At 47.4% G+C, this 27,784-nt stretch overlaps 1 protein-coding gene across 1 annotated transcript in view; it reads right to left on the bottom strand.

Moving 5' to 3' along the window:
- Positions 1–10,176: 10,176 nt before the first annotated feature.
- GALNT18 (polypeptide N-acetylgalactosaminyltransferase 18) overlaps positions 10,177–27,784 on the bottom strand; it is a 302,943-nt gene continuing 285,335 nt past the window's right edge. Inside the window, exons 10-11 of the mRNA XM_080911329.1 lie at positions 24,326–24,490; positions 10,177–10,573 (exon numbers count right to left, since the gene is read on the bottom strand). Of these exons, the coding sequence (XP_080767455.1) occupies positions 10,427–10,573; positions 24,326–24,490 (312 nt within the window). The 3' untranslated portion in view covers positions 10,177–10,426. The remainder of the gene's footprint in view (positions 10,574–24,325; positions 24,491–27,784) is intronic.

Raw genomic sequence — 27,784 nt, 5'->3', positions numbered from 1 at the left:
ACAAATGTGATGCCATATTTCAAAGTCACCAGGCAGATCTGATTAATTTTAGAAACGAACAACAAGAAGATCCATCACACACGTTCAGGTATGAGCAGCAATAAACAAAACCAGAGCACGGAACGCTATTTATTTATTAAAACAGTAAATTGAAGGGAAATGGCCTATTTATTTTGCACAATGTCTTCACGGAAATAATTGGCTCATTAATCACATTCCCACCATGGTCACGTTTGGAAGGTCAGGATTACTGGGGAATCAGAACAGGCGTGGCTATGTCCCGTGCACCTTACAGGCACATAGAAAGGTGGCTGGAAGGTCATGTGACATCATGGTTAGGACCACAGCTTGGCAAGCAGGAAGCTGAGTCCGTCTAAATTCTGACTGTAAATGCTGTTTTCTATATCACCTCAGGCAAGCTACTTAATCTCTATGCCTCAGTTTCCTTTCTGTGTGTGCATATGTGTGGAGGCAGAAGATAGATCAACTTGGGATGTTGTTCCTTAGGGCTGTCTATCTTTCACTGGAGACAGATTCTCTCTGTCCCATTTGGCTAGGCTGGCCAGCCAGTGAGCCGCAGGTAGCCACCTGTCTCAATCTCTCCAGCATTGGAATTACCATCATACACCACCATACCTAGTTTGGTTTTACTTTTACAGTGACTGAGGTATCTCCCCAGATCTTGTCTCAGTTTTATTTTCTGTAAAATAATGTCATTAGGCCACCATGAGTTTCAGCGAGTTGCCGAAAGCACTTGTGAGGATGGCATAGGCTCCTATGTGTCTTCGATGGAGCCACATCTTAAACCTCAGTGTGGACCGCCTTAGTTAATTGATGGGAACTTAAAGCATAAGATGATGGTGGGGCTCACAGGGCCACAAGGAGGGCAGGATAGAATAGTAGATGCTAAGAGAGCGGGTTTTGCCATTCACATCCAACCTCTGCTGGTTAGATGTCCTTATAGAATATCTGGCCTTTCTGTGGCTTACTCTTCTCATCCATGAAATAAGGGCGATAAAGATGGTGATAAGGTTATGATGAATTTTACATGAGAAAATGAACAGAGAAAACTTCCATCCACAGCCAGCCATTGGAGTCCTTGATAAATGTTATTATGACCATCTCTTAGGACCTCGATGGCCTGCAGTTTTCTCACAGAGCTCAGCAGGAAAGCATACATGACTACTTAGGTTCCTTCTCTAATGGGGGAGGGAAAGGCCAAGTCTCCAGTGTAGCAAGAAGACTCTTATAGTCAGTTTCCATTATCAACTTGACACGTGGGAATAGGGGATCTCTCGTGAGGAAGTGCATCCATTGTATTGGCCTGTGCTTATGTCTATGGAGACCTTTGTCTTAATTGATTGAGGAGGGCCCTAGAAGTGCCATCCCTTGGCAAGTGGTCCCTAATTGTTGCATGGAGAAGGGAGCTAAGCAAGCCAGTAAATGGTTCCGCCATGGCTTCTGCTCAGTTCCTATCCCACTTCCCTTGGTGATAAAGTTATGACCAGGTAACTGTAAGATAAACCCCTTCCCCTCCGAGTTTCTTTTGTCATGGTGTTTATCACAGCAAAAGAAATCAAAGTAGGAAAACTGGGGTGGGGGGGAGGGGTTATGTCTGAGACCAGGGACATATGTCTATGAAGCAGGGAGCAGCATGAATCAAAAGGTAGACCCCACCACTGAAGGGTTCCAGGACACCCTCCCAATGGACCGAGGTCCATGGGTGTCTCTGGCCTGCTAATAGAATTTTTGGAGTTAGCACAGTGGGATTGAGTGGACAGGGTGGGTTAGGAAATCCAGGTAGAAAACTTACATACACTTTGCAGATCTTCTATGTGTCAACTCTAACCCTCTTATTCATGGAAACTACAACTTCAGAATCTTCTCCAATGTGCCACTCCAGCCAGCCAGGACTATCCAAGCTCCCATATGGATGAATTCTTCTTGTTACAGGCTAGGCTTATTCAACCCAAGTGGTTCTAGGGTATCAAGTCTAACTACATTCATCCCTTGCTCCCCTGCACTGCTGAGGCTAAAGTACTCACTACCATCCTCTCAAGAGAAGCTGAGATATCAGGAGACACTTATGTCTTAAAGATTCCAGAGAAATAGGCAGCAGGGATTATGATGTCCGCAGGGGTCTTGAGCTGTCATGGGGAAATTTTGCTTTTTCTCTGTTTTGCATCAATAAAAGTCAAGTGCATAAATGAATGGTGCCAAATTAGTTTCTACTCAGGAGGCCCTGAGGACTTAGGATGGGATGTAACCATTAGGGGTCTAGGGCATGCAGATAGGACAAGACCAAGGATGTATGCACCAGTCACCTCCCACCCTCATTGTCCTCCCTTTCCTGACCTCTATGAATTGCAATCAGAGCTCATCTGCCTAGACTTTACACTGGTTTTGGCCCAGGGGAACTTTGGATCAGAACATGAGTGTCAGCAATGGAGAGAGGAAAGGCATTTTTTCCTGCCTGCCTTCCTGGACTCTCCATCCTGGGCTGTACTTTCTACAGTGGGATCTTGACCCACAGTGGCTGCATCCTTCGGAGCAGTTCACATCCATGGCTACAGAAGGGTCTCTGTCTCCTTAGCTCTATGAGTAGGAAGAGTTTCCACTCCAGGCTGTGAACTCACCCTACCCACCATCAAATTCTCTTCAGTTTAGCTTCTCGGTTCAACTTCCTCATCTAACAATGGTGCTGGCTGCTCCCAGCCAAAAGCCAACTCATACACTGAGTGTAGATCTCAGTTTTGTTCAGGTTATTCCAAGGCTTTGCCTTGGTCAGGGGCTGAAATTACGACTCACAAAGCAGTAGAGTAAGAGTGTTGGGGGAAATAGCTTTTAGGCTGTCTCCTAGTTTAGAGGTTTGTCTTGTACCTGCGGCCTCCAGGTTGGACATGACCAACTCTGCCTTGAATCAGAGCAATGGCTTATCAGCCTTTCAAAAGATTAGGTCTATATCCCTTCAGTGGGATTGTGACCTGTAGTTCAAGGGCCATACAGAGGAGGTGGAGTGACCCCTAGGGGAAGGTCTGAGATGGCAGCTGGTGAACAAGAAACAGAAGAGAACATTGGGGGTCGGGGCAAGAAGCTAAGAGTGGGTGTAGAATTTACTCATGAGACTCGATTGCCTTTCACCAAGAGCAGCTCCACCTGGGAGAAGATTGTGTCTATAAAATGCCGTGTCAAAGGTAGAGTGGTTTGTACAAATTGTTGGACCAGTGTGAAGTACAGATGTGGGGCCCCTTGTTGAGAAAGCATTGCAAATATCCGGATGGAGACAGTTTAGCATTCCACTAAGTCAAGGAGATCTCATGCCACATGCCCAGAGAGCTGGCCTGGGCCACAGCAGGTCTCCTTCCTCCCCCATCCACTGGGTCCAGCACCACTGAAGCTGAGTCAAGACACAGTTCCACAGTGTGGCTACAGGAAAGTTTCATTTGAAAATGTACCCACCGTGACTTTATGCTTTCAAGAGAGGATAGAGTCCCCGTGTGGGATTGGGGAGTGATGTTAAGCTAGGAGGAGAGTCAGTGGAATGTGAGGGTGCCTCAGGGTCATGTTAGATATTCTGCCGGGTTGTCTTTCTCCTCTCCCTCTTGTGTAGAGCTGGAGGCAGAGAGGGAACATATCTAGAGATGATACATTTTTTTTAGTGACTTCCATGTCCCTCTTTCCCTTGACTTTAGGATGTCATAACCACAAATAAGGAGAACAAACACAGACTATGAAGGCCAGAGGTCCTAGTGACCAGTCTCAGAGCTGCTTGGTATCTTTTGCATTTGGAAAGAGATGGTGGGAAGGGGTGGTGCTCTTCAGCAGCTCCTGCTGTGCAAGGGCCCTGCTGAATGACAGCAGCCCTTTCCTTGTAAACAGCAGATTCAGGGACAGGCCAAAACATCACTTTGCTCCTTGTGCACGTTTGCATGACCCTGCTAGCACAGTATGTGTATGAGCAAGAATGTCCCTGTGTCAGATCCTCTGCATGTGTGTGTACATGTGGTCTGCAAGAGGCTATATAGGCGATGTGTACATGTGTATACCAGGAGTGCAAAGATGTCACCTCTAATACACATGTGGCTAGCAGCTGTAGGAGCTGTGCACTAGCCCATATATATGATTGGGGAACTGTGGCTCAGTTTTTTTTTTTTTTTTTTCTTTTTTTGCATTCAGCCTCCATCAGTCTAGCTTGTAACAAGCAGCAGGAAGCTGCTTAAGGAAAAGAATAGCAGGGTTGCATATGAATTAGGTCTGGGGTAACCAGGAATCACTCAAAGAGCCCTCTGATGTCTGCTGTCTCTGCTAGGCAGCTCCACTCCCTCCGCTAAGCTGTGGCTTCCTCTTCTCAGCCTGGACACAAGTAGACCCTGACTTGTTTGATCCCCTGGGCCCTGGAGTTCTTCCATATCAAGCTTCTAGGTGACAGCTGGCTTCCCAGCCTTCTTCAGTAACTGGCTGACTCACCGCATGCATCACCATGCAAATAGTGAACAGAATTGGACTGGCCGCATTTCCTGTACTGAGCCACCGACCTATTGACTCATCCTACTGAGTGGGTTTCTGCCCTTTTATCAGGACGAAGTAGGTGTGAGTCTTGATGTGAATACTGAGGTACAGGGGGTCACGTCTTGGACAGTTTTCTTTTCAATTAAAGGGATATAAACACAGAAGATAATGATACTGTGCCTATAAAAACCTTCCTGTCACCTAGTTCTCAGGGAGGCTAGGACAGTATGGCTGCCCCTCAAAGAAGGCAGAATTCTCCTGAGTGAAGTGGGCACGAGTGTAGGTTACATCCAGACAACGCCTCTCTTCCTCATTGTTATGGCTTGAACTGTGTCAGCCCAAAATGTGTATAACGATGTTCTAACTCCCAGTATCTCTGAATGTTACCTTACTTGAAAATTGTCTTTATAGTGGCAATGAAATTAGTACAGGGTCATATTATAGGGGCGCCTATTCACCGGGTGTGATTGGCATCCTTATAAGGAGTGTTTTGGAAACAGTCATGTGTGATGATGTGGGGACAGCTAGACAGCCTCTACTGGCCAAGGAAAGAGATGTGCAGAAGGTTGTCCTTCACACCTTCCGAAGGGCCAGCCCTGCTCACTTTCATCTTGAAACTGATTGTGAGACAGCAAGTTTCTATTATTTGAAACACCCATCTGTGAATCTTTGTTTTAGAAACCCTAGAAAACTAATATATGCCCCAAGGAAAGCTTCCTGAAAAAGGACAAAGGACAAGAGATGCTAATATACCCCTGTAGAGGTGGGTTGGGGCCACAGATGTCTTATAAACTTGGCAGATAGAAGGCCAGCCTTCACTCCTGTGGCTCTGCTTTGCCTCAGGCTCCTAGTCTGGATATTTAAAAAAATGAATAAATAAATAAACTCACCAAGCTCAAACACACACATACATATACACACATACATCATACACAAATGGAACACACACACACACACACACACACACACACACACACACACACACACATAGACACACACTTGGGTGCATCAAAACTCATGTGAAGGTCAGAGAATTAATGTTGGGTTTTGGTTTTATCTTTTCATCATGTGAGTCCCAGCGATCAATTTCAGGCATTTTGTGTTGGCAGCAGGGACCTTTGATTGCTGAGCCACCTCAGCAGCCGTAGCCCAGGAACTTCTGACTTTGTTGAGGAAGGAAGCTTTGAGGCTGGTGTCTGAGCTGGCCATTTAAAATCTCTTCGAGAGTTTAGGCAAGGGATAAGTCTGCTTATATGCATGCTTGGCAGGAGCCTGAGGCAAGAGAACAGTCTTGAACAGAGATGAAGATAGCTGGGGGAACTGCAGGCATGGGGATGTTGACAGGTGACCTTTGGGACGGGTGATAACTTTGCTAGAGCACTGACAGCCTTCTGCCAATCGGTGCTGCTGACTACTGTGTCCGTCTCCAGTGGGCAGTGAAGCACAGTCTCCTGCATTTCTTGTAACAGATGGGTCCGTGTGCAGGGCTGTGCAAGGCAGGGGGCTGAGCTATGGATCCGAGTTGTGAACTGAGCAGAAGGCTGGCAGTCCAGGAGGTCTTATGGGATATGCTCAGACAGCTCTTTCTAGTGTCAGGGAGGGTGGTAGAAACAGGAAACAAAGTTGTTTAATGTGCAAAATCATTAAGAAAAATAATGCTTTCACTCCAGGGTGTCCAGAGCTCCTAAATAGCTGCTAATTAGCTTGCTGCAGTAGCCAGCCCAAGCTTCCATGGGGTGAGGCTGGCTATGGTTGAAGATTCCTCAGCCTCTTCCCTCCTTTATGCTCTGACCTCTTGCCTCTGCCCACATCTACCAGCTGCTCCTACTTCTTACAATTATACACGGAAATCTCAGAGATCCTGGGCCAGCTTGTGGTTCCAAAACCCAAGTAATGAGGCATCAAGGTACTGTCCCAGGTTCTCTACTCTCTCTGGGGTGTTTAAGTCTCATGGAGAGGTGAGTTGGTGTCCCAGGAGGGAGAAAAGCCACTGAACTGTTTCACTGTCCCCATGTTTTGGGGATGGGAGTTGCTCCTCAGAGTTGTAGGGAATGGATTGATGCAGGGGTACATTTGATAGGAGGGTAAGGATGTGTGGCTTTGTGGGGCTGCTGACAGAATGTGAGGGCAGGTACCGCTGAGTAAGAGGGTACAAACGAGCATTTGCTGGTGGCCATAGATACGGATGTTGAACTTGGTAAACTCTGGGTATAGATTGGCATAGATGCTGTTATTTGCATGGGTATTGGTAGGAAACAGTGATAGTAACTGAGTATTGGGTATTGGTAGGTATTAGTGACAGTAACTGGGATATCAATGGGCCAAATTATAACAGCCAGGACTTTCTAGCACTTACTACAGATCCATCACAGGTCTATGGATTTCACGTGTTTATTTAATTTTTCATCTCTAAACTATGAAGGGCATCCTGTTAGTGCCTTGGTATATGTGTGGTTCCTCATTGGCCGGCCACATTGTTTGTTTGAGCCAGGGTCTCTCACTGGGACAACAGGGCTTGGCCAGTTGGCCAGGCTTGTCAGTTCAAGAGCCTGAGGGATCTGCTTGTTTTTGTCTTACACTCCTTCCTCCCCTCAGCACCCCCAGGACTGGGATAACCAGGGCACGCCATCACTAGTCTCTTACTTAGATTATGGGAATCAAATTTAGGTCCTTCTGCTTGTGTGTTAAAGCATCTTGTCAGCCAAGCCATCTTCTTAGCTCCAGTGCCCCTATGTTCCTAAGAGATGCACAGGGAAGTCAAGCCACTGTAAAGATCACACAGCCTGCAAGGGTTGGGACTGGGACTTGAACCTAGGCTGTTTGGCTCAAGGTCCACTCTTTGCTCCTATTCTGTACCTGAGGGTGCGGTAGAGGGAGCACAGGCACATACAGTTGGCAGGCATACAGGAGAGCTGCATGCATGGCTGACTTGGGTGAGCATAGGAGTCAAGACAGGTGTGGTTTAGCCAAGATGGGTTCTGGGAGTGATCATTGACTTTTAGTGGGAATTTATGATTACCTGCAAGGCTTGTTACACTGTGGATAGTTTAAGATTTTAGAAGTCTGGAGTAGGGTTCAAGATTAAAATTCCAGGGCCTACTCATTACTAGCACCGCCTATGTAGGGACTGGACTCTGGCCACAGTCAAGTTTTAACAGTAATCTTGATTGTCTACTTAATGAGATTTAGGATCACCACATCAGGGTATGTCCATAAGAGTCTTTCCAGGAAATTCTCAAGAAAATGGCTGCATCTAGAGAATATCATCCTGAGTGAGGTAACCCAGTCACAAAAGAACAAACATAATATGCAGTCACTGATAATGGGATACTAACCCCAGAAAGCTCTGAACACCCCAGAAACAACCCACAGTCTGTGTGAAGATCAAGAAAAAAAGAAAAAAAAAAGAATATATTTTAATTAAAATAGAACTGTATCACATCCCCCTTTCCTTCCTACAGCCCCTCCCAGTTTCTCTCCTATCTCCTCAAATTAATAACCTCTTTTCCTATATTATTGCTACATATATACATATGTGTATGTATATGTACCCACAAATACTTAATTACAACCTTATAAAAATGTATTTGTATACTTTTATGCAAAAATGCTTAAAAATCTGTACATTTATCTTTGTTTTTTAAAATAAAGTTTAAAAAAAAAAGAGTCTTTCCAGGCATGAGAAGGGACGATCACCCTGAATGTGGGTGGCATCTTCCCATGAGGAGGGGCCTGGGGATAGAAGAGTGAACACCTGAATTCATCCCTCTGCTTTGTTTTTATTTTTGTTGTTGATGCTTGTTTTTTGAGACAGCACCTTACTACATAGGCTCAGCTGGTCTACAACTCACTATGAAGACTAGGTTGGCCCTCATCTCATAAAAATCCACTCGCATGGGCTTCCTGAGTGCTGAGATTAAAGGCATGCTCCACCACACCCAGCTTTATCCCTGCTTCATGACTGATGGAAATGAGGAGAGAGGCAAGGGCGGAGGGTGGATCTGGAAAGATGGATCGGAGCAACTAGAGATAGGTGCTAGTTAGCACACACATGGGGTTGTTAGCAGAAAAGTGAAAGCAGAAAAGAGAATGGGGTTAGGGGACGAACTTCAGGGGCTTGGAAGAGGCCCCGTAGGAAACTCTTCTTGGTGAACCATAGTTCCATGTTTGGACCTCCAGGGTGGTGATCAGTAGGTGTAACTAACATGTGTGTCCAGCTTGGCGGATGTCCTCTTTGATCTGCTAGAGCCCAGAGGACTCTTTGGAGGAGTAAGTAAGGGTCCCTCTAAGTGAGTTCTGTGCTGGATTGGATTCTGGGGGGGGGGGGTGCAAACAGTGGCTAAATCAATAGGACTTTCACTCCCACCCTGGAAGCACTCAGGGCACTGGGTTTCATAGTCAAGTTTTCTGTAAATGACTGATCTTAAATAGGTCACTGCTTAGATTGGAGGCCTCTGGGAAGGAGGGCCAAGTAAGAGGCAGAGGTGTGATGAATATGGGTCAACCGTTGTCTGGATGGGACAAAGCCTTAGGCAGTGTGGAGGGAGAGGTCCCTTGAACTGAAAACAGGAGTCCCCAAGCAGAGGCAGGGCTTTTTGTACAGAGACAGGAGCAGCTAGAAGGATGCTTTTGGAGGAAATGGGACTTAAAAACAGACTCCAAGGAAGACGCTCCATCCGAGGGGCTTCTTGTCTCCCAGGCTGAGCCCAGCAGGGCTGACATGGACAGCGTAAGACACGTTAAGTTTCCTGACTTCAGCACCACAGAACCTGACCTTATTAGGGAATAGAGTCTTTATGAAGTTCATCAAATTTACAATTTAAATTGCTCCCTCTCCATCAATAGAGGACTGGCATTCTAATAAAGACGAGAAAGTTTGGCATGAGAGACAGGCGTGTACAAGGAAGATAATATGAAGGCAGAGAAGAGAGGTGTTTACTTACCAAGGAACACTTACCTGAGCCCCCAGAAGCTGGGAGCGAGGCACAGAGCACGTTCCCTTTCAGCCTTCATTTTGAACTCCCAGGCTTTAGAACGGTAAAGTGCCACGTCGCTGTTAAGCCACTTCAGAGCATAGCACTGGGTTATAGAGGCCACAGGAAGCCATTGCTTCCTAATTCAAGGAGGGAGCCAAACAGGCCACAGGACTGGATATGAGCAAGCAAGTGGCATGGGGGAGGGGCAGTGGCTAGCCTGGAGAGGAGACTTGGTGACTTCAGGGGAAGGTGGCGTAGATTAGAGTCTGTCAGTGGATGACAGGTAGGACTCAAATAACATCGGAGGAGAAACCTGTCCTGGGCACCAGCTCATATGGAGGTAGCAGGGAAAGACCTGTCCTCAGGGTGGGAACCTGGGGGTCCAGTGCCCTACCCTGAGTTGTGCCTCACACATGCTTTATGGATAGCATTACTCTCAGAGACCGTTAATTCCTGACCTCAGTACCACAGAACCTGACCTTTTTAGGGAATAGAGTCTTTATGAAGTTCGTCAAATTTCTCGGTCTGCAGGGCTTTAAAGTTATTTTTCTCAAGATTATGAAGAAGGAAGAGCACTGAGGACTCATGTTAAGTTTCCAGACTCCAACTACAGAGAAGCCAGGCCCAGATCACTCCAGGGAACCAAATGACTGTGAAGACTTTTCTTAATCAATAATATTTTATTGCCAGTTATAAATATTTTCCATTTGCCCCCTATTTACAATTGTAAAATAGTTCAGGATATTATACCCTCACCCACCTCTTTGCATCTCTCTATAAACTCCATGAAAATTGAATAGGAAGTACAAAGCTCTTTTGTGGGGGAGGCCACCCACTTGGCTCCCCCCTCTCAGACTCCAGGCAGCCCCACGTGACAGCAGGTGGCATTGCAGCTGATGCTACACAGTAGCAAAGCAGTGGCTGGTGGTGTCTGTGCAGGGTCAGGACACCAGGCTCCTCAGGACATTGGTGATAGTCCAGTGCTGTCCTGAGCACTTCTGCAGCACCAGCTGGAAACCAAACTCCGTGTCGCTGTTCTCTTGCAGCTCCAGGCAGCGCTTGGACTTGCGGTTCTGGATGGAGCCTCCCTAGGAACCAGACAGAAAGAGCATCAGAGGCCATAGAGGTGACCAGGTGAACCGAGCGTCCCATGCTTGGGGGTTTGGGATCTAGCATTCCCACGGCCTCAGGTTCCCACAGCTCCTGTGTATTGGTCTTCTCCAAGGCTTAGATATAGGCTTCAGCTTCCCTCGTTCTTTGTAGAGGAAGAGATAGATCTCCCTGCCTCGACTTCTGACTACTATTTGAAGCTGTGGCACACTACTTGGCTCTTATAGCTGGCTCCTAGTCAGGGTACTGGTACCTGCTCTGAGAAATCTCACTCTTAAGACGTGTCCACAATCAACCTGCATCTGAGCACGTCCTAGCCTAGGGACTTCTTGCTCCTAAGGCCCTCCCAAGGACCATGAAAGCTGTTAGTGTTGGTCTCAAGAAAACCTCTATGCTTGGATAATTAATTATCTATTTGGCCATTAGGCTCTCAAGTCCTGAGCATGCATGGATCTCCCATACAACTGATATTCTGGAAGGTCTTATAGTCACAAATACCTAGTTTATGTCCAAAAGCCCCTGAAGGAAGTGGTGTCCCCCAAAGCATCTATGTAGCATCTGGGATCTTGTGGGGTGACCTCAGGGACTACTGGCTCTGAGTTGGCTGAGAGCCTGGGCTGTCTTAGCATCTTTCATCACCTCGGTGATGCAAGCTGGACTTGGGTTTTAAGCAGTCAGAGTTGCTTGAACGATGCTGATCCCAAGAGTAGGCAAATGTCTGCCAGACTCACCCAGCTCAAGAAACCCCCTCATCCTGTGCTCCCCATCTTCCCACCTGGTTTGTGTGGGAAACTCAAGAAATTTCCCACATGCATCAGACTCCTCCTCATCCAGACAGGCACCAAGGACTGTCAATTCTTCCCTCCCCCCCCATGCCTCATGACTATCCCAGATTCCTCTTCCATCATGGCTTAGGTCCCTGTAGTTTGACTTCTTCACATTCCTAATGATTGGTGACCATGTTGACATGCATGCTCAACCTCAAAAACACCCCAGTGTTAAAGGCCACCATGGCTCAGGGCTGCTTATCTCTCCAGCCTTCTCATCCCCATTTCTTTCCTGGCCTTATACTGTACCCCACCTTTTTCCAGGTTCCTGGCCTGTGTGCATCTCAGTGTCTGGGCCTCCTCTATACAATTCTATGGCAGGCTGAGCCACAGCAGCACCTCCAAACCCAGACCCTGTTCACCTCCTCCAACCCAGGATTCCAGCCACCTCCTCCAGGGTGCCTAGCTAGTATGGTGGATTTTATCCTGCACTGTCTCCAGTTCACACCAGGAAGTACGTTGTGTGAATGAGACACAGCAAGCCTCTCCAGTGAGACAAGGTAGCCACAACCATCACCATGGTAACTGCCAGCCTCCAGAGAACATGAAGACATACTTCTCAGGTTTACCTAGGAAATGGCTTGTATCTATTATAATTGAACACGTGTACTCCATGACCTAACAATTCCATGTCTGGGTTCATATCAAATTGGAATGTGTGCATGAAAGGCACATACTTAAAGGCTTTTGGAAACATGATGCAAATTCTCCAAACTGGGAACAGTGCAAACCTCCATCAAGAAAAGATGCATAAATAACTATTTATAGCGTGGAATACTTTATGGCAATGAAAACTAGACTAAACTCACAAGTACAATGTTGAGCCAAAGAAGGCAGACAAACGAATGAATATAATTGTCTGAAAAACCTCCCACTGGATCAAGTAAAACCGAGATCTTAAAGTAAGGATGGTAGTCACCTATGGGATAAAGAGTATAAAGGTAGAAGGAGATGAAGGGGCATTCTGGGATATGGTAGCTATTTCCTGACCTAGGTGTTAGTTTTGCTTTGAATTATTGAGTTGAATGTGTATTTCTGTATACTTTTCTACACCTGTGTTAACTTTCAATTAGAAAAAAAGTTAAGTGGTTGGAGAGGTAGCCCAGCAGTTAAGAGCTAAACCCAGAGGACGTGGGTTCCATTCCTAACCCCACAGGGAAGGTCACAAATGTTTGTAACGCCAGCTCCAAGGGATCGGATGCCCTCTTCTGCACACACCATGCTTGCATGTGATATACATACATGAAGGCAAAACATTTATACATGCAGAAATAAATCTTTAAGAGAAACTAATACTAAACAAAAATTCTAGCTCCCCTAGAAAATACTTTCTAGAGAAGGTAAAGGAGGCATGGAATGAGGAGTTGGAGGCAGAAAGTGTAGGCTGTGGGTGTGATAGTGTCCAGGAGGGGTACGATTCATCATCCCTGTTGCGCAGGCGACAACACAGATCACACAAGCCATGCCACGAGCATGCAGGTGACCATTATGGGCCTTGCCCCCTGCACTTCCCGGCCTGGGAGAACTATAACTCACTGTCTCAAGAGCAAAGAAACAACAGAACCAAGAGAGGGAGGGGTGCTTGCACCACAAGTACAGGCTCTGAGGCCAGAGGAAGAATTGGTTTCCAAAACCCCATTTTACAGGACACTTGCAGACTAGCCTTCTCTGCTACGTGCAGACTGAACGGCCTCTGTACCCAGCCCTAGTTCCTCAGGCCTTTCCACTCTGCCTGGAACTTCCAGGGAGGAAGAATGTCCCAGCAAGAGATTTTCCTCACAGTCACCTTTCTCAGAACATCCCCTTCCCACAGACTAACTCTTGCTCAGGGTTTCTGTAGGGGACATACCATTTCCCTCAGGCTTTTCCTCAGGGCCTGCTCTTTTTCACAGTTCCCCTCCCGTGATTTTCCACTGCCCCCTTTCCTAGTGCCTTGTGCAACAAGGTCTCCACTCTGGCTCTTTAAATAAGCTCCAGTTAGCGTTCACTGACCAGAATGAGGTTGGGGCTGCCTCACACTGGACAATAGGCCTCTTCAACATTGCCCAGAATTGGCACTTTTGTGGTCACTTTGCTCCTGTACTATGCTGGAACAGCCATAGAGGACACTTCAAATTGTCCTCTTACAGCTTGTCATCTCTTTTAACTCACCATCCTGTCCTAACGCTGGACTTTGGGGGCCCAGAAGCATCAAGTAACACTTGCCCCAAGTAAGGTCAGCTCGCTGTACTGCCAGCTCCGGTTCTCATAGCATCTGAGTAAATCCCATGGTCCCCAAACATGAGCATATCTGTTGTCCCATGAGAGGCAGAGCCCTATTATTGGCTATTGTTATAAAGTGGTACTGTGATCAGTTGCTTCACCTCACCTGACAGGCTGTCTGTCCCGCCCCTGGAGGTAGGGACAGAGCTCAGGAAGGAAGTCAGGACTGGAACCAGAACAACTCTCCCAGGTCTGTCTCATTTTAGGCCTGAGGCAGAGACTGGAGAGCACTGGCCTCAGAGCTTCTCAACTCTGTTCTGCCTCTGATGCAGACTTGGGCAAGCCTCCCCTACTACCCCTCCCCCTTTCTCTTGTCTTGTCTGTAGGGCTAAGGAATGATTCTTGGGAGGTTGAGGAGATGGGCTGATGGGAGCCCTGATTCTCAGCTGTGATACAGCAAAAACAAGGCTGTTTAGGGCATCAGCATGGGAGTGGGGTCATGGAAATGGGGCTGGTCCAAGCTCCATCCATTATGTTGCAGATTTTTGGCTTCTCAGCACTTCTCTGGGGCCAAAAGCAGGCCCCACCAACAGTGAGGATGGGCTGTTTCACATCTCTCAGACCCCAGAGCTTAGAAAACATTGTCGAAGAGAGTCAACTGCAGCTCCTCCTTATCTCACAGCTACTCCTACTGTTCAGGCCTTCCCTGGGCACCTTGTCAAGACAAGAGAGTGAGCAAGGAATAGAAGAGTCTCCTTCAGAGATGTAAGACTGTCATTTCCCAGGCCCTGACCTGCCCCAACCAACCAATAAACTCAGCACCACACAGACAGCTCATATGTGATCAGGGGTAGAAACAGCCAGTGTTGGCTTCCAGAAGAAATGGTTCAGGTCCAAGAACAGGAATGGGGTGCGTAGAGGGGTCACTGCTTGACTGCTTCACTTGGCTGTGTATGAGGCCAGGAGCTTTCTCCTCAGCAGAAAGAGCTCTGTGAACAATGCGAGGAGCCCCCAACATTTCCAGGAACCATGCTTGGGGGATGGAATCCAGCCACACCGTCTTTGGTGGTGGAGCTAGCACCAGCCTTAGGCACTGCCTTCCTCCTCAGAACATGGCTTCTCTCATGGATCAAATGCCAGACATCTTCCTACCACTCAAAGAAGCCTCGATTCCTTCTCCTCATAAATTCCTCATGCCAGGAAGATTCTGAAGTTCTGAGAGGCCGGGAGATTTTCCCAAGATTCCACATACAGGGCAGCTGGGACCCCATGGAACCTTCCCCATTCCCTGTTAACCAGCAAACACTACCACCACCACTCCCACTCCCCCCTCCACATTATTCCTGTCTCTGAGACAGTAGCTAAGACTGAAGGTGCTGGTGGTACTCAGTGCTGGAATAAAGGAAGAAGTCTCAGTGAATTCAAGGAGGTTTGGTCTGTTTCCTTTGAGGCTTCTCTGAAGGGACATTATTCATACATCCAGCCACTGCCAAATATTTAATGAGCATCTACCGAGGGTCATGCACACTTCCCAGCTGCTGCAGTGTATGCATGACTGAAAAAGAGAAGGCTTTTTCTGTTCTTGTGGCAACCGTACTCTTGAGGGAGAGTTGGCAGCAAATTCCGGCAAGAAGAGGAGCTGATGAGGCTCTGCCCAAAATCATAGGCATCCTGCTCAGTGGGAGGCTCAGGCAAGCTGGGGAGCAGGAGAAGGCTGCCAGGGAGATCCTCTACTAAAGGTGAGACCTGAGCGGAGATGTGGGGAAAGAGATGCTGTCCAGGGGCAGGTCCAGGGTCCTGATGAAAAGCTCCAGAAGCAGGGATGGGCTTGGGGTGAGGCTCAGGGAACTTTGGGGGTGCATTTTTGCAAAGGCAGCAGTGGTTAAAGGGGGAGATGAGGCAGAAGGAGAGGGGGCAAGACTCCTGAACTCGGGCTTTCGCTCTGAGAGCTAATACTTTCTAGGTCTGGTCCACATGCTAAGCAGGCCGCTATGGGTTCTGGTCTGGGCTAAGTTGAAAGGAAGAAAGGATGCTGGGACGTGCACTAGCTGACTCTTGTCCTCATCCCTGGGCCTCATCTTGCAGCTCTGGGCCAGGATGCTGAGATCCGAGCCATTCTCTCTCCATCTTGTTTGGTTTACCAGTCCAGTCATCAAAATTATTTGTGTAATACTTACAACGACAGGATCTACAAACACACAATACTTTTAATTAAAGAATTTAAATAAGGGCAATTAAACCTGGCAGGAGAGAAACCGCAGCACACAGAGGGCTTAATTGGAATGGAAACCAAATTAAATATGGAAGAAGCCATTAAAAACCAAAGCGGAAGTTGGATGTACAGGACGAAGAATATTAATAACGGTTCCCAGAGCCAGTCCCTGCTGCTGTCTCATTTTTCCTTTCAGGTTCCTCTGAAAAAGTGACTACAAAGGGCCCAAGCAGAAACAAGGAAGAAATGACTCTTTCTCAGACCTTGATCATGTGACCAAGGGAGTGACCATGTGGTCTGAGGAATGGCTGGGCTTCTCTCATCTCATTTCCCATCTTGGACCACTCCAGATCTTAGTACAGAGGACTATGAATCCTGGGGCACGTGGAAGTCATCGTTCATGCAACCCTCGGGCACAGACCGCTCGACCATAGTTTCTGCGCGAATGTGTCAGATGGTGGCTAGGTGTGGTCAGAGAGCATTAAACTATCCTCACCCTACTTGAGAGGTGCATGCTGGGGTGTCTTCCTCACTGCAGCTCTGTGAGTTAGAGATGAAGATTTTTTTTTTCTATATTTCATAAAACTAGAGACTGAGGCAGAGAGGTTAGCAAGTGTCACGACCAGGATTGAAGCCCAGGGGTCATCCACAGGAGAGGGGAATCATCTGAGTGCTTGGGAAACCCAACCACTACCCTGCGTTCAGATTCAGTAGGTCTCAGAGATGGCCTGAAAATGTCCCAAGTGCTGTCTTAATGATAGTGCTGGTATGGATTAATAGCATCTGTGACCCTGCTTAGGAAAGGGCTGGCTTGCATCTGTGAGCAAGAGCCTCTGGAATGCCTGGGCCGGCTTTCCTGGTAGTGGGATGTACATTGGAAGTCAAGTGTGTACCAGATCCTAGATCCTGGATTCAGACTTCTGCTTTCCTGGGAGCTCCTACTCCATCTTCCTTGCTAATGAATTTTCCAAAAGGCAAGCAGCCCTGTGGGTCCTGGGTTTTAAGCTCAGCGAGTTGAGAAGTTTCTGGGTTAAGTACTTAATGATTGGTAATCAAATACTTCAAAGCTTGTGCAGGACATTAGGCCTAGTTACAGAAGCCCCAAGATTAGGTGTTTTGTAGAGGAAAGTGTTCTTTGTGTAGTATGAATATTCAACACTTACTGTGTTCAATAAGCACTTCAGTGTTTTCTTTCTTCAAGGGCCTCACCCAAGCCTAAGTGGGATTCTGTCTGGGACTTGCTGTGTGAGGCCACTCACTGAAGATGGGGATTTGCAACATCAAGTAAGCAAGGACAGGTAGAAAGAAGTCCAAAGACACAGGTGGCTGGAGAGCTGGCCAAGATGGCTGTGATCCTGTCTATTCACACATGCCTGACCCAGCAGGGAGACCCTAGCCTCAAATTCCCACAAACAGGTTTTCTGGACAAAGATCCATCTCAGTGTATGGACTCTTGAGACAGTGTTCCTGTGTCTGACTTCAAGCAATTACCCAACTTGTCTGTGCCTCAGTTTCCTCATCTCTGCAGGTGCCTCGTAGCCCTGTCATGGTTTCAAAGCATTACTTATAAAAGGTTAGCATAGTGTCTGGCATGTTATAAATACTATATAAATATTTGATTTGTTTTAAAATCCCATGCAGTTCTGGGGAGCTGAGCAATCACATCTGCCCCTGGCCCTGATGCTGCAGGAAGGGAAGGAAGAAGAAAATGCTGAGTGCTCTAATTTTAAAAATAACCAAGAAAACAGGCTCTAAACAAAGCGTTGTCAGTCTCTGGGAACTGGACAGGCCCACTCCCACCCTTCCCTATGACCTGGAATGAAAAGCTGCTTTATCCAGAGCCATGATGAAACACCCGATTACAGCCCTTTCTGTTCAGCACAAAAGGGTCTCGAGGCTGGATGTGCTGACAGGGCTTGTGGAGAATCTGGGGAAAGTCCAGGGCTTCTCCTCCCCTGACTGGAGGAGGCTTGGGCAAGGTTGGAAGTGCTTCTGGGGAAACGAGCCTGCAGACAGCTTTTGTTTTAAGAGCAGAATATTTGTCTCATATCAGTTTATCACATTAGACCCCAGAAGGAAGAAACAACCTTGATAGGCGAGGTGGGTTCTGGGTACCCTGCAGACATCTTCTCATGCTCCCTAAAACTTCTCTTTTCTGGCACCAACAGACACCTTTACTCTTATTGACATTCCTTGTAAGAATGCAGCAAGTCAGGGCTGGGAAGTGGGCCTTCCTCCATGTAACCTTGGATTCTCAGCCGTGTCAGTACTTCCACAGAGAACTGACTGCTGGGGGTGGCTAGAATAAAGTACAAGCTACACACACACACACACACACACACACACACACACACACACACAATGTGTTTTACATGCTTCTAAGGATAGTAAATAAGGCCAATGAAGTACGGTTTTGTTTGTTTTTAGGCACATCTCTAGTTCAAGATCTGGTAATCAGGAGTCCCCTAAGATTCAGACATTTATTTTAAAAGGCCCCCTCATTTGACCAACACCACACTGTATGTCTGTGTCGGTTTTATTTTGTTAACATGACCCAAACCTAGGCAGATATGGGAATAAAGAATCCCTACTGAGAAATTGCCCCCTTTACATTGGCCTGTAGACAAGTCTGGGGGGCATTTTATTGATTAGTTGTTAATATGGGAAGGCCCAGTGCAATGTGGATGGGGCTACTACTGGACAGGTGGTCATGCTTTGTATAAGAAAGCAGACTGGACAGACTGTGAGGAGCAAGCCAGTAAGCAGCATTCCTCTGTGGTCTCTGTATCAATTTCTTCCCACTTGAGTTCCGGCCTTCACTTCACTCAGTTATGGACTATGTTATGGTTGTGTAAGCCAAATTAATCTTTTCCTCCCCAAGTCGCTTTTGGTGGGTGTTTTACAGTAGGACAGTGTGCACTCTGTCCCAGGCTTTCTGTCCCTGATGGAGATGCCTAAAACATGAGAGACATTCCATGCTCCCAGACACTTGAAGAGAGTGGCCTCGGGGTGGGATGTCATCATCCCACCAGGTAACAGCCACCATTCCATCATGTAAAGGGGGGACCCACAAAATGTGATAAAGACCCTCTTTTAAGTAGGCTTGCCCAGTGGGATTTGTAGATGACACACAAGCTCCAAGTCTCCAGTCTAATTTCCATAGCTTAGACCAGTAGAGCTTCAGGTCCAGGAAAGCGTGAAAACACTCACTTCAACTTCTGTGGATCCTAATACCCAGCCCCTCGGGGATCCATTAACCTCATGGACACCTTGAACCTTGGCTCTTGATTTTCCTTCTCTGGTCTGCAGAGCTCCATGGGAGAAACCTACTCCTCTCCACACTTGACAGTCCTTGAAATTCCAGAAGGAGGAGCTCAGAGCCTCCTGCCATCTTTCTGGTCTTCAGTCGGCCAGTTCCTTTCACTGCCATTCACAAGCACATGAGGGCCATGGGGAAGCAGGAACGTAGAGGACACATGTCATAGCGGCCTTCTCAGGGGTTCCAGCAAGTGTCTCACAGAGGAGACCCTAGCACCAGGTTGACTATTGAAAGCCATAGAGGGGGTCAGGGTTAGGTGGCCTTGGAAGACTATTCTTCTCTTTACTGATGTCCTAGTGATATCATGTCTGCTGCTTTCTTCTCATTTTTCTGGCCCACAGGTCACCGAGATACCTTTTCTACTAATGTTTTAGAATGTCCTTCAAATTCTAGACTGAAGGGAACTTTCAGAAGACTGAGAGTTGTACACTTAATTAATAGAAATTTATTATACCAGGGGATAGGCAGTCTGGGGAATTCTTTAATGGGGAGGGAGATTAGGGAGTTAGAAAACATATAGAATGCAACAAACACCTTCCATTTCCCATGTTAAGGAGATTTCAGTGTCTGGATGGAAATGCTGGTTATTTGGAGAGCTATTCTTCTTCAGATCAGAGCTAAGGGATATTATAGGTTATTAATATACCCCCTCCAACTCCTGCCCAGCCACCATCACTAATGCACCACTGTGACTGGCAGAACACTGATCTATTCCTCAAAGTCCTCCCAACAGCTCTCTCCATGGCTACCAAATCCTCCTACCTATCCAGCTAATGATGGAACAGCCTCTTCCTTACCTGACCCCCTGCCTCTGGCCTCTCCTCTTCTCCCCCTCGCAGCTGCCATGGCTATCTTCCAGATCTCACCAGGGATACTGCTTTGGTTTAGACAAGGTTTGTCTTCTTGCAGTGACATTTGTGTCCTGGTCATCGTAGTGTGGCAGTGCTGGGGACTTTAAGAGGTAGGTCCTTAGGTCACTGAGGGCCATGCTCTCTATAGAACCCTTGTGTTGCTTTTCATGTAAACATGTTATTACCAAAGGTAACCCGAGCTCCATTTTATTGTGAGTGCCCGTCTCTAACTGTGGTGATGACACCCTTCAGGAGGCCATCAATAGAGCCCAGTTGACCCAGAACTGTGGATTCAACAATCCTTTCTTGCTATAGTAGTGGAAATTAACCTCTATAGCTTGAGAGCTTCCCTAGACCATCCCTTTGCTTGGTGTTATCTAAACTAAGATGTGGCTTTCTTACACACACACACACACACACACACACACACACACACACACACACCTGTCGCACCTGCTCCATCACACTCTAGACTCTACCAGAGCCACACAGTGGATATATCTGAAAGGATGCTCACTTTTGTTGTGTCTTTGCCTAGGGGCAGCTTCTGCTTGGGGAGCACTCTTCCCTTCTGACATCTAGGAACTGCTTCTATAAGCTTTCGACAGCCAGATCAAACAAATCACACACATTCGTCCATTCCTGAGTTCTGCACTTGGAGCCAGTCACCTCGGGACTCCAGAGCTCTACACAACCCTTTCTGCACTCATCAACCTGTTTTGTTGTGTGTTTGCACGCCCATGAACTCCTCGAGGGCAGAGGCCATGTCTGATTCACGACTATACCTCCCCCTGCCAAACCCCTGTGCTCAATAAATGTTTGATGAAAGACTGAAGGAAAGAGTGTTCATCATCAGAAAATTGCTCATCAGAGCCCTGTACATCAGCGTTGCCAGGAGATGTTTTCATTAAATGTGGTTTCAGAATGTCAGCATCTCAGTTCAGCCAGAAGCATTGGAAATTCAGAAGGGTTTGTAGAGGTTAGAGGGAGCACAAACTATTTGTTAAACAGAAAAGCAAGGTATGAGATGAAACAGAGATATGAAAATGTGTGTGTGTGTGTGTGTGTGTGTGTGTGTGTGTGTGTATGCACGCATGTGTAACCTAAGAGAATACCACTGATTTATTTTTAAATTAATTCAGGGTGTCTGTGAAGTTTAAATGTGGTCCTCGGGAGAGTAAATAACGCATAACATTGAAACCAGAAAAGAGATTTCAAATGCACCCTGAGAAATCTCCTTCCTTTTCAGCTTCTGCAGCAGAGCATTCTAGTTGGTCGGGCCACTGCATAATTTGCAAAGATCAAAGTCTGTTACAAGAAAATTAGCCTGAGCACAAGATGATGTATGTATGTGTGTATGTGTGTGTGGGCGCACGTGCACACACACATGTGTGTGATGATCACAAGCCAGGTCCTCTCACTGACCCTGGTACTTATCCATTTAGCTAGGCTGTCTGGTATCCCACTTCTGAGATTATAAGCCTGCACCATCACACTCATTTGCTTGGTTGTTTTTATGTGGGTACTGAGTATCAAACTTAGGACCTGGTGCTTGTGAGGCGAGCATTTTACAGACTGAGCTATCTCCCAAGCTTAAGCACAAGTTTTTAATCATTTAAGAGGCTGCAGGCTTTCTTTGGTCTTGTGAGCAGTAACCCTTTGTCAATAAGCAGTGGATGGATGGAGTCCATGTCTCCTGATAAATATCGATCATTGTACATCAAACAAAAACTGCACATCCAGTTACTATAGAGTAGGGAACGAGAGGAGGCTGTTCTGAGCTTGCAAACTAGGAATTTAGAGATATTACTTCCAAACAGTTCCATCTGGTTGAGGGATCAGAGATACGGTTGCCAGAGCACCTGGGGAGTTTTAATTAGACATGTGCTAAAGTGTCAAAAACTGACTCCCCCCCCCCCAGAGTGCTACACAGCAGGACTGTCTGCTTGGCTGGTCAATGAGTTTATTCAGGTAGGGGTCCTGTGGGGCTACCTGTTCAACACTACATTCTGAAGTGAGGAAGAAGAGAGCTCACTGTGACATAGTTTTGTCTTGAGGTTGAGGCTCACAGACAGACTGATAGACAGAGCTGTCCACCTGCCTTTTCCAGAGTTGCCTTTCCAAGCCTAACCTGGGAGATTAGGTGAAACAAGAATGGTCACATTTGGCTGATGCCAGGGCCCCAGGGCCTAGGACACCCTTCTGACCTGTGTGACTCCTCTAAGTTATGCCAAGACAGCCCCAAAGCAGCTGACTCCACGCCTTCAGTGAGGCACGGCACACTGCTTACCCACATTGGGGTTCAGCCATACCTGTAAACACAACGAATCCAAGGATAAGTCTGAGACCCTGGGGTCAGCTTCAGATGCTGCCTGGACAGTGGCCTTGAGGTAGGCTCGAATTCCGAGGATCCTCAAGGTCATGGTGGAGAGGGAGTTGAGAATATCTAACTTTCAAACTGAATTCCGGTCTCCTGCTAACTCTTCCTCCTGTCTCCTTCCTTTTCTTGAGACTTCTAACCCAGCTCCCTAGAGGGGTCTTTTGAAAGCCCAGACCTAAATGTGCCCTGGGCAGTACAGCCCTCCATTTCCTGGTAGCCGTCATGATGAGACCCAGTGTCCCTTCCAGACTTTGCTCCGGGATCAGGCCACACTCATCAGAGAACTGGATCAGTGTGGGCTTTGACGGCTCCTCTGGCTCATGCGGTTTCCTCTGTCAGATGAAACATTTGCACTGTGCCAGTAACCTCGCTTCTGAACAGCCACTGGGCCTGTTCCACTCCAGTTTCCTAACTTCCTGAACCATTCCAAGCCAAACGTAGGGACCCAGCAGAAGGCAGCAGGAGTGGCTTCACAGACTGTGTGGTGTGACCGTCAAAGGCCCTGAAATCTCAGGCATGAGTCTGTTTTCATCTCACCAGAGCCAGCCCCACCCACTTCCCCAGGGAATACTCCCACCCCCACCTCCCCCGCCCTCCACCCCCACCACACACACTTTGTTCCTGTAAGTTTGCTTTGTTCCTGGCCTGGGACAAGAAAGTATATCTATATTTCCCACACACCCCAGACCTCAGAATCTTCCTCAGCCATGCCATGCTGAGCCTCTTCTGCCTGTGATCTGGAAGGAAAAAAGTTCCATTCTGTGTGCCCCTGGGACACAGGCTAGCAGGGGGATAGGGACAAGTATCTTGCCAGGTACAGTGCTGATCAGCAACAAGACATGCCTGGAAAAGCTAGGGTTTCAACCGGATATAAAGTAGGAAGAAACACATGTCACGCCCAGTCCCAACCCTAAACTTCCAGGGGGCCACTTGCAATGCCAAGCCACGATTAGGAGTATCAAAGGGAATTTCGGGGTGGTTTTGAGCAGCAATGGGCATGGCACATATGCTAGCTTCTATTCCTACTGGAAGAGAGGCATGACAATGTTTGGCAAGGCATCATGATAGGAACTAACAAAGTCTCTCATCCCTGCTGTTTTTCACTGAATCTTTTATACTTTGCAGGCCTATGGCCTGTACTCAGAGCTGCCAAAGCACACTCTACCTGATGGTGAGGAACTGGCTTGCTTTCCTATAAACCACCTTCCTGCCCACTTTCCTGGCTCCGGCTCTCATCCCTAGTCTCTGACAAGCCCTTAAACCTATGACCTTGATTTGAGCTTGCTGTTTCATACTGACAGCCAGTTCTCATTTAAGACAAGGAAGTTGCTCTTGAAAATACCCAGTTCCTATCCGCAGATGACAGGCAAAAGACACCTGGTACCTACAGAGTAGGATACATCTCCCAACACCAGCACCCTCCACTGCCAAGCAGGGAACAACAATTAGATCAAAACCAGCCCCACCCACGCCAACATCCTTCTTTCTTATGGCAGAAGCAAGAGGCTGAGAGGTTTGAAAGGTGGACTTCAGTCACTTAGTCTCCTTAATGTTGACAGTCCCTCCCACCCTTCCCCGACGCTGTTCAGGTCCCCAGGTACCCTGGAGTTCTAGGACCATATGGGCTCCCTCACATCCTGTAGCAATCAGCCACCTTGCCATCTAAATGTCCAGAACTGGCATCCATAGGCAGAAAACAAACCCTAACAGCAGACTTCCTGTGGTAGGGAGCTCTTGGGGCAGAGTGTCCATTGAAAACTTGGTGTTTGACTCCTGGGATGCTATTCCATAATGAGAGACAAAGTGGCAGGAAAGGTAAAAACATAAATGTGGGCCTCCAGGGAAAGGAAGCCCCATGGTCGCTGATATGGGGATTGTCCTTCACAAATGGTCCAGACACTGCTCTGAGGAGGAGCCTTATCTCTACAGTGACTTCTACCTGTGAGAACTGCCAATGGAGCTTCATCCTCTTGGCCTTGGCGTAGCTGCACTCGATGAGTCGTGGCCGGCTGTTGACGTCCACCAGACACCGGTTGTCATCGTCATCGACTGTGGGGCTCAGGACACCCACGTGGATCTGCTGGCTGCTCGTATAATACACATTCTGGGGGTGAAGAGAGGTGGCGAGAGGTCAAATGTCAACGGTCAAAGAAATGGAGGCCAGGTGCCCATTGTCACCGGCTAGCTGGCAAAGAGTTCTTGGTGAGGAGAGATCCCTGATTTTTATATCCAGTGACTTGTGGACTTTCAACTGGAACAGTGGACAGCAAGAAACCCTTTCAACTTTTGATCTAGGAGAGCATTTGGTCCACATGTAGAATGGAGACAAAACTTTCAAGAAATAAATCCTGCCCTCACTGCACGGCACACTCCATTTTCTATTCTATTCTTGCATTGAAAAACATTGGCCATAACCTTTTAAATTGATTTTACCACCCACAGCTTTGAAAGTACCTCTTGAATCCATTATGTGCAGACTCGCTGACTTCCTTCATAAATATTTTGTGCCAGATACTGCATTTGGCCCGGAGACACAGAGCACAAAGGCTCAGGCCCTGCCTTTGGGGAGCATCCAATATTGGGGGGGGGGCTGGGAAGTAAAAGACAGAGAATTTCTATCTCTACTAAGACTGTACACAGCAAGGACTAGCAAGTGTTGTGAAGGGGCAGATGTTAAGTACTTTTGGCCTTGAAGGGATACTGGGAGAGCCTCAGGTCTACCCTTCTGTGCAGTGAGGACTCAGTTTACTTACTACAGTGCAGGGATGCTGAGCAAGCCGGCGAAGAAAAAAGGTAAAGGAGGGAAGTTGCAGAGACAGGCCTCAGAAACTCAGGGATCTGATTCAGAAAGTCATACAATACATACCCTGCTTCCAGAAGTGAGGGTATCACAATATGTGAAGTACCATCTACCAGGGAAGCTCACTGGAGTCTCAGCACCAAGATTTCTTAGTAGAGATTTGTAAAATTGCCTCTTCCTCCCACCCCCACTCTGGTCTCCCATCACACCATTAGCAAACTGACTATTGGAAAAACCCAACCAGAGGCCAGAGAACAGGGGAGCTCACTGAAGCGTACAACAGAGTAGCCTCTTTGGGTGGGAAGAAGCAGGTGGAGACAGAGGGACAATCATTATGACCCAATCTAGTCCTCTAATGTTCTCTTCTTACAGCTCATCGGGTTAGGAAAACCAGGGATGAAGACATCAAAATCGCCAACCCTACTGATTGCTTTCTTTTCATGGTAAAGAGTGATAATGACCAAAGTTTTAAGCAGGAATAAAAAAGTGTCATACCCAGCTCAACATGAAGACGTGACCAGAACATAAGAGATAAGGATGCTTTGTCAAGCTAGCCATTGTTGGCATCCTAGTTTCTAATGGGAGCCCAAATCTAGTTTATTGGAGCTGAGGAAGAATTTGACACAGGTAGGATTTAGAAGCTTCAACAGTTGTACAGATAAGCATCGCATTTATCTATCCACCCAAATAAGGACTCGATCTTCACGTTGAGTTCTGGGTATACGGAAGTAAGAAAGCCGAAGTTCTAGTGGACTTCAGCTAAATCTAGGAGATGGGTGGGATGATCAAACTTCTCTGTCCACTGGATGGGATTAGAATTACCTAGGGGTGCACTTCTGGGTGTGTCTGTGATAAAGTTCCCAGAGAGACTTAACTGAGGAGGGAGACCCACCCTGGAGTCCCAGGCTGGGGAAAATGACCCCGAAAGCTGAGCAGCATCTTCCTTCTTTCTGATTCCTGACTGGGCAGTGTGACCAGTTGCTTCGTGTTTTCTTGGCCATGCCGGTCAGGCCTTGACAGGCTACAGACAACTTTCATTCTTTGAATTGTTTCCTGCCAGGCTTTTTGTTGCAGCAGCAAAAGAGTAACAAGCCAGTCGCCACACAGCAGGAAGCAATGTCACGCCTCTCTCTGGCTTGCTCCAATTCTTCCACCTTCCAGCCAGAAACAAAAAGTCATCAGATCCCAGGGCTTTTCCTGAATGTGTGAAAGTCCACAAGCCTCAGCTTGCCACCTGTGCTTTCTCCAGAGACCAAGACAGTTAGGTCCTTAACTAAAGCCAAATGATCTCAGGATAGGGGAGCCCTCGGTGGTCACCTTGGAAACAGTGATCTAGGTTCAGAAGCATGACCTACAGCAAAAGGATGGCCAGGGTCACTTCTCTCCCTTCCTGCCTCCTGTCACCAGGGCCTTCCTCTCATCTCCAGGGCGGAGTCCACAGACACAAATTGGCCACCCAGGCAATAGCTCAAATCCGTTTTATCCACTTAGCTGCTCTAAAGTGCCTGGGGAGAGGCTTTGAGGGGTATGTGTGCACTTACTAGCTGCTACAGCTGTCACCAGAGCTGATTATTGCTCCAGAGTCTCAGAAGATTGTAATAGGGACAGACAGTTGTTTGTCATTTAAAAAACCAACAATCAGTGGAACCAGGAAGCTGGAGGACCACAGAGATGGATTTGGCAAGGAAGACTCCCTCCGGCCTTCCCTTGGACACCTCAGAAGCCCAGCCAATAGCACACTGAATTAATAAATGGCCTGAAAACATAAAATAAGGAATGATTTTGTGCAAGGTAACCCATGTTCAATACCCACAGGCCCAGCAAGCATGGTCATACTTCCAGAGCAACGAGGGGCTTTGGAAGTTGAAGCCAAACGTGATGTAGAGCTGTGGTCTCCAATAGGGGCTAAGGGGCTAGTTCTGCTTGCCAGGGGTCATTTGGGATGCCCCGACATAAACATTTTAGCTATGACTTAGAGAAGGAGAGGTAGAGTACACAGAACCCCTTAGTAAAGTTAAACTGCCTGGCTCAACATCTCAGGAGTATTGTTGTCAGGAGGCCCTGGTTTCGACTGCTAATAGTCAAGCTGAAATACCTGTGGTTGTACTGTAGCAGAGCTGAAGGGGCCCACACCATCTCTCTCCTTTAACCCTAATGGAGCTATGGGTCGGCCACAGGGTTTGAGTACCCCGTACCCACAGTCAGGAACACAGTGCTTCTGGTTTCAGAGCTTTCAAAGGATTTTTACAACATCAGCCTATGCATTCATAAAGAATCATCTTGGAGATGGGACCCAAGTCTAAACACAAGGTTTATGATTCATAATACGTTATTTCCACAGTCTAAAGGCAACTCTATGCATAACTACCTCTCATAGAAGGTCAGACTTGGAATTTTGGGAGATTGAACCACTAACCAAAGTGCATGCACAGGTTGGACCCAGGCCTCCCTGCAAGTTATGTAGCAGATGTGCAGCTTGAACTTCATGTGGGTCCTGGGATATTCCAAACGCTGTTGCCTTCTAGCCAAGCTGCCTTGTCTGGTCTCAGGGCAAGAGGATGTCCATAGCTCACAGAGACTTGAAGTGTCAGGGTAGGA

Source organism: Micromys minutus (genome assembly GCF_963924665.1).
Source record: "Micromys minutus genome assembly, chromosome: 2".
NCBI lineage: Eukaryota > Metazoa > Chordata > Mammalia > Rodentia > Muridae > Micromys > Micromys minutus.
The sequence above is the reverse complement of the archived record's forward strand: the minus strand, read 5'-3'. Positions and strand labels throughout refer to the sequence as shown.